General features: G+C 43.8%; 1 protein-coding gene across 6 annotated transcripts in view; it reads right to left on the bottom strand.

Moving 5' to 3' along the window:
- Window positions 1-3194: 3194 nt before the first annotated feature.
- LOC124049070 (phosphatidylserine decarboxylase proenzyme, mitochondrial-like) overlaps window positions 3195-7028 on the bottom strand; it is a 39920-nt gene continuing 36086 nt past the window's right edge. For all 6 annotated transcript variants that reach the window (XM_046370402.1, XM_046370403.1, XM_046370404.1 and 3 more), the window contains 4 exons: window positions 6848-6995; window positions 6472-6621; window positions 5992-6152; window positions 3195-4483 (listed from right to left, as the gene is read on the bottom strand). In XM_046370402.1, the coding sequence (XP_046226358.1) occupies window positions 4208-4483; window positions 5992-6152; window positions 6472-6621; window positions 6848-6995 (735 nt within the window). In that variant the 3' untranslated portion in view covers window positions 3195-4207. The remainder of the gene's footprint in view (window positions 4484-5991; window positions 6153-6471; window positions 6622-6847; window positions 6996-7028) is intronic.

The following is a 7028-nucleotide window of genomic DNA, read 5'->3' as shown; positions in this document are numbered from 1 at the left end:
TACATTTGTATTTGCCTTTAAGTACATGTTTTACAGATTAATGTTACTGTCCCCACTACAACAAAAATATGCTCAAAGTCATGCTTTTGTAAGATAATTCTATGGCCTTTTGTTTTCCTCGTCAACCCTTTTCACATTAGTTAATAAGGCGTGGTACCTTTTTTGTGCATTTGTTCTTAGCCTGCATATATCATCAGTCATTTTTCACTTTCAGAATTGGCCTCACGACCATGTAGACATACATTGCACTTTTTCCCCTTAGGTCGGTGCAGTACCCTCATTTCATCAGTGAGAGGAAGTAGCACAAGGAGCTGAGCTTAGTTTAAATTGCTTCACCAGTGTCATATTTCTTTATCCTTACAATCAACATTAGGAATGGGGGTAGGGGAATCTGATCCTAGATCTGTGATTTAGGGCAACCTCTACCTTAAGCTAATTTACATAGCAGGGGATTGCTCCCATTACCCAATGTGACATTTGTCCTTGTGTTCCAATCAAATCCCCCCAACATTATCAGCATGGAGTAGCTTAGCTCTGGAGGTCATCTCTAATCCTATAAATATGTGAAGTACATACTTTCTCATCACGCACACATATACAATAACACATTTTTAAGAATACACAATTTATTAGACATGTTTTCTTGCTTTTCAAACAATTCAGGTTAAAATCTATGCAGTGTTGAATGATTCAAGTATATTACAATGTACATATAAAAACAAGTGTGCAACAGGCAGTAGCCAGGCCAGACCCTGGTGTTTGGTTTCTGTATGCAACACTTTTTGTGGAACAACGATGTAGCCAAGGGGAGTTTGTGTCACCGGCATCGCCCTGGTCTGTCACATCTGTGACCCCCACTCCTCTGAGGCTAAAGTTAAAAGGTCCTTTACCCACGGGTCAGAGTCAGGTGAGGTCTCTACCACCTCATGCAGAGAATTAATCCAGCAGCAGCAACACAAAAAGCACAAATGTCCACATTTGTTCAAAGCAAAACATAAAAAAATACACTGAAAAACTAAAACCCCCAAAATAAATGTTTGGCACTACTATAAAACTAACAGAACTACATAAAACATTTGCTTTAAACCAGCTCAGCCCTGGGTATCACAATCATTATACATTAAGTGCATGATACATAGTTAGTATTGATATCAGCATAACTTAAGCTTTTACAATCTTAAATAAACTTTTGTTAACACTGTCATAGGCAGATAACTTCCAGTAACAACTTATTCCAAATCAAGCGAACAGTAGAAGTCAAAAGTATCAGTTGCCGGTACCAGTTTGCACATTCTCTCCCATGATCCTACCACCAGTGCTGCACATTGTCATAGGTTTGTTTTTGGAATGACGGTCAGAGGGCTGCACTGTATATTAGCATAAAAAGGTATGGCTCCATTCAGAGGAATATGTCAGGATTTAGTCCATTAATGGATTGGGTTAGATTAACACAATTTATCATCATATGTTAAACAACGTGACATACCTTTTAGCAGCCATTTAGGAATGAAAGTGCCATGTGAGTTATGCTGCCATGCTAAACTGTAACACTACAATAGAAGAGGGGTTTGAACCCCCTCCATGTAGACACCTGTTAGCAGTGCTTGACTTGGAATGAAAGTATTACAGGAGCTGTCTTGTTCCAAGTTGTTGTTTACCTTTATTTTACTAGGCAAGTCAGTTAAGAACAAATTCTTATTTTCAATGACGGCCTAGGAACAGTGGGTTAACTGCCTGTTCAGGGGCAGAACGACAGATTTTGTACCTTGTCAGCTTGGGGATTTGAACTTGCAACCTTTCGGTTACTAGTCCAATGCTCTAACCAATAGGCTACCCTGCCGCCCCAGCCTATCCATTAGATCACGTTCACCGAAATTCACAACTGGTATGCTACAGAGATTATTTTAAGAGTTCATAGACATTTTCCATTAATTCGGACGTTTAACCAAATGTTCATGACTATTATTATAGCCTACATGAAATAGTAAGCATTATTGACACTGGAAGACTGCTGTGTCTGATCCCATGTAGGCATTCAATGTAGGCATTCAATGCCATTGTGCCCTTAATCAAGGCACTTAACCCCCCACAATCTTGTCAACATGTGGTCAACCCTCCATCTGGAGAGCTCTTGGGTGTGCAGGCTTCGCTTTTGCTCCAGGCCTGAAACACTTCTTATCAAGGTTCTGTCGAGCAGCTGATGTTTATGCTACAATGTGGTTAGACCAGGACTTGAAGAAAAGCCTACACACCTAGTAGCTATCCTGGAGGATGATTGCCACACTTCATATAAAATATTGCAACACTACAACCCAATATCTTTGTTTTTAATAAAATGATTCCCTCATTAAATGAATCAGAGATCAAATGGATAAGGTAGGCTACTATACATGTTTATGTATAAGGCTCAAATATTCATGCTTCAGGGGAGATCTATGCACAGCAAGTTATTTGTAATATAATAATAATAATATATGCCATTTAGCAGACGCTTTTATCCAAAGCGACTTACAGTCATGTGTGCATACATTCTACGTATGGGTGGTCCCGGGGATCGAACCCACTACCCTGGCGTTACAAGCGCCATGCTCTACCAACTGAGCTACAGAAGGTTGTCAATTGTTATAATTTTCTTTACGTTACCTGCAGCAGAAATTAGCACACACACTGAAGGGTCATTCCGATAATGGCTGATATGTCCATTTTTAAGTGTGGCTTCATGAATTACATTAGCAAAAATCATGAAATGCCTTTTCATGACCTGATAAACCCTCTTTTGGCAAAAGCCCTTCATGCGCATTCAGGCTGGCTAATTTTCAATAGGCACAATCTTGAACTGACATCCTACTGGCAAATAAACGTGAACAAAGCGGAATCAGAAAATGAATACCCATTGGCCATTGCTAGTCAATGCAGATCCTGCCTTCATTCCACTTTGATCAAACTTTGTCTCTGTGTATGAATCTAGACCGGTGACAGGCTACTTTGTTTTATATAGGAGCCGGTACGCAATTCATCAAACATTTGAAGTGTCGGTAAGGCCTCCGGGTAGCTCAGTCCCAAGTCAAGCACTGCCTGTTAGGCATCACTTACAGTAAAACAACAGTGATAATTGGCATCAGGCAGGCAACGCTACTAGCTACCACTAATGGTGAGTAATAACGCATAGCTGGGATGGCAGAGATCGTACATCATGGGCTTACTACAACAGGGTTGTATTTATTAGGGCAGACTGAGGCAAAACATTTTACAACGGAAAGTCAAAGTATTCAGCCTGTTTTCTTCTGGCAGGTGCCTAATGAATAAGACCCAGACTTGTCTGACTGGGAGGAGTGGTGTCAGTCTGTACCTCCATGACAGGGAGGGAAGAGTCCACATAATCACCCCCAACACAAGCACCTTCTCTGGGGATGGCAGAAGAGGGAGAGACCAAAGGAGAACAGGAAGGCATTCAGTATCAGAATGAAGGGAAATTAGACAAGGAAGAGGGTAGACGTGTGGCCTCTGGTACATTCCTTCTTTGTGGTATGTGTACTGTAGATGTGTGTATACTGTACATTGTATAGGGAAGCCTGTCCACATGATAGAGGCTGTGTGTGACAGGGGTTATCTGTATGTGTGGAGATGTGTCTTGCTAGCCTGGTCCCAGATCTGAGCTGGGCTACACAGCACTAGCCAGATCTGTAATCAGGCTGGTGTCTTGCTGCTTGTGTCTGAAATCTCAGGAGGAACTCCTAGTTGAAGAGGATACCCCTGACAAAAGGCAATATGGGTACAATTTAGTGACATTTTTTTCTTCTTTTTAAAGCTATGTCGTTATTCTTATGGAAAGTAAATGCAACTAATTGCAATAAACTATCTTGCTTTTGCTGGTCAGGTATGTACACTAGTTGTAATCAACTGTCCAACTGACAAAATAAGTAAATTGTTAATAGAAACTCTAGTTGATGAAAACGGGGAGACCCCTTGGTAGTAATGCAACAGGGGAGACCCCTTGGTAGTAATGCAACAGGGGAGACCCCTTGGTAGTAATGCAACAGGGGAGACCCCTTGGTAGTAATGCAACAGGGGAGACCCCTTGGTAGTAATGCAACAGTGGTGACTGAGTTTTTTCTGTAAGTCCATCAGTGTGTGAATGAGTGTGTGTCTAAGTCAGCCTGTGCACCTCCGCTCAAATCTGTACACACATGTTAGTGTCCCCATCAGTTTATTTTAGTCCGTTTTCCCCCAGAGAGTGTCTCTCTGGTTGTCCATCTCGGCTCACAGTCCCCAGGGGTTCTCCGTAGCGGATCTTCTGGCCGGCCTTCAGGTTGAAGCTGAAGTCGTGCGGAGCCTCGAAGAGAAGGACTATAGTGGAGCCCAGGTTGAACTCTCCCAGGTGCTCCCCTTTCCTCATGCTCACTCCCTCCTGGTTGTTGTTGGACAAGTAGCTGAAGTCGTTGTACGAGCCTTTGCTGTAGCGTGGGCTGTTAGTGCGCAGCTCCTGGATACAGACAGAGAGACAGAGATAGGATACAGTTTAGTAAATACATTATAATAATGATCCAATGCATACAATGTCAAGTGTTTTGAGCATCTGGTGGAAAGGATTTGATCTAAAGCGACTTAGTCACGCATATATTAAGTACACGTGACACATGGGGGAATCAAACCCATAGCCCTGACGTTAAATGCACCCTGCTCCAACCGACCCTTAACACTGAAAGGATATCTCATAACGGCCCCATTTATCCAGTGCCCATCATGTGATGTGTAAAAAATCTGAGGAGAATAGTTAAATTGGACTAAGCCCCATTAGACGATGAGCAGCATGATAGCTGCTGAATGAAGTCATATCATCCTGTTATGATGTTGACGGTCTGGTTGGGAACATCTTGTGCCACTGGCCCCCCTCACTTTATCTTTCTCGTCTCCCTCCCCCCTCCTAGTTGTCTTCCCTCCCATTCCACCTCCCCCCTCTTCTCAGCCTTCCTTCGCTTCCCCCTTCCTGATCAGGCTCTTCTTAATGACAGCCAAACCCAGAGCAGGTGATGGTGATGGCTTACAGTTAACCGCCTCACCTACATATTAAAGCGACCACGTCATCCTAAGCCTCAGGTCTAATCAATGGAAGTATATGGCTCCTATGGGAAATCAGTCAGTTTAAACACAGAGTGGAGAGATTAAATAGGCCTATCCGGTGTGTGTGTTGGCAGCTTAGGGAAATGGCCTGACGTACAGGTAAGTGGGACAGGAAGCAGAGGGAGCTGAAGGGAGTGAAAGCTCATACTGCGAGAAGAAGTGTAATAGGGGTCAGAGTGACAATGGGTCAGAACCTCTCTTAAATCAGCATTATTTCTACTGTATGTACTGTTATGTCCTAATAATTCATCTTTGAGTAAATACTTTGGCACGGTACCAGAATAGACTCAGACCAGGCCCCCAGTGTCTGGTCTGGACCAGCTCTGCTTGTCGGCTACTGTGTAGCTACCTAGTGGTGTCAAAAGTCCTGGTCTGCCCTAGAAAGCCTATGTAAATTACGATCGTCAGAACAGCCAAACTATTCTTTATTTTTATGTCTGTTTTGGGCACTAAAATGTATTCATTATGATCAAGTTCGATCCCAAACGTGAATTATTTTAAAGTTCGCTACAAATTGAGATATTAGTTAAATAGTGATCCATTCTGACTAGTACATTTGTCGTCACACAGGACCACGTGCTGACACAGACCAATCACGGGCTGGCAGGTTACGAGGAGGCTCTCGCCCTCATGCACTCTTTGCGTGTCTCTTGGGCAGGATGACCATGATCCTTTGCTAGTTATGCCCACTTTGATCCTTAGCGATATTTTTGTGCCAGTCAGCAATATGGCGGGCTTCAAATACTTCATGGAAATCTCACGATGACGCGTGGATGACTTCTAGTCTGCGCTATCACTATCTACTGGTTTTAATGTCTATGGGTCAGACTAGTAAACATTCACCCTAAGTGGGTTGTAGCGATAACTAACCTTGTCAAAGTAGATACGTATGGAGCCCACGTTGGTGGCCCCTACAGCGGTGAGAGAGAAGAAGCCGTGCGTCCACTCTCCGCTCAACACCACCCTCTCGTTATGGCAGAACAGTTCTTTGATCCAGCGGGCCACGCCAGGGTTCACTGACATCAAAGAGCCTGGGAGGGACACAGACAGGGAGCAGGAGGTAAATACACAGCTATACAGACATGACACAAAACATGAGGTATAATACAAACACTGCAAGCAGCACCATATTTAAACACCAAATATGATTTTTAGGACTGTGCTATTTTAGATCAGATAGGAGTGAGGGTGCAAGGTGCAGCATGGCAAGTCTGAGTATGTAGAATGATTATGGTGTGTGTCCTGGACATCCTGGGATTGTCCTAGCATCATCCTACCATAGCAGAGTAATTCTGGTGTTTATATATGATGCGTATAGTAGGAGTAGGACAGTCCTAACAGGGTACTGACCAGGAAAGTGTCTTCTGTGGGCCACCCTCCAGTCTGTGGGGGAGTGGAAGCAGTGGTAATCTCCTGGAGCCAGGTACACCACACAGTGGAACAGCTCATTCCCCTCTTTAGTCACCAGCAGGTCCTGAAACGAGCTGGGGTCCTCTTCATCTGGGAAAACACACATACATCCACCGTTCTGGTCAGCAGGCAAGGTGTGTCATACAAACCAATCCTAAATGAGCCCTAATCTCTGAGTCTATTAGGGCTATAACATACGTGTAATATTTCCATACAAACCTTTGAGATCAACAAGTCTAAAGGAGGTAGGGAGGGATTACGGGTCAAATTGGGATTGGGCATTAGACCAGGAGGGGGAAAGGGTAGAGGTATTCACTTGATGGCTTGATGGTACTGTTGATGGCCTCAGCCCAGGTGTGTGGTCCCAGGAAGGTCTCCAGAGAGTATGTGACTCCTTTGACTTGCTCCACCTCACAGTTCCGCACCCGCCCAAAGTGCAGGATCTTCCCATCTGCTGGGCTGATCTGAAAAGCACACAGACATTATGGCTTTAGCCA

This window comes from Oncorhynchus gorbuscha, linkage group LG11 (assembly GCF_021184085.1).
Source record: "Oncorhynchus gorbuscha isolate QuinsamMale2020 ecotype Even-year linkage group LG11, OgorEven_v1.0, whole genome shotgun sequence".
Lineage (NCBI taxonomy): Eukaryota > Metazoa > Chordata > Actinopteri > Salmoniformes > Salmonidae > Oncorhynchus > Oncorhynchus gorbuscha.
This window is presented reverse-complemented; position numbering and strand designations above follow the sequence as displayed.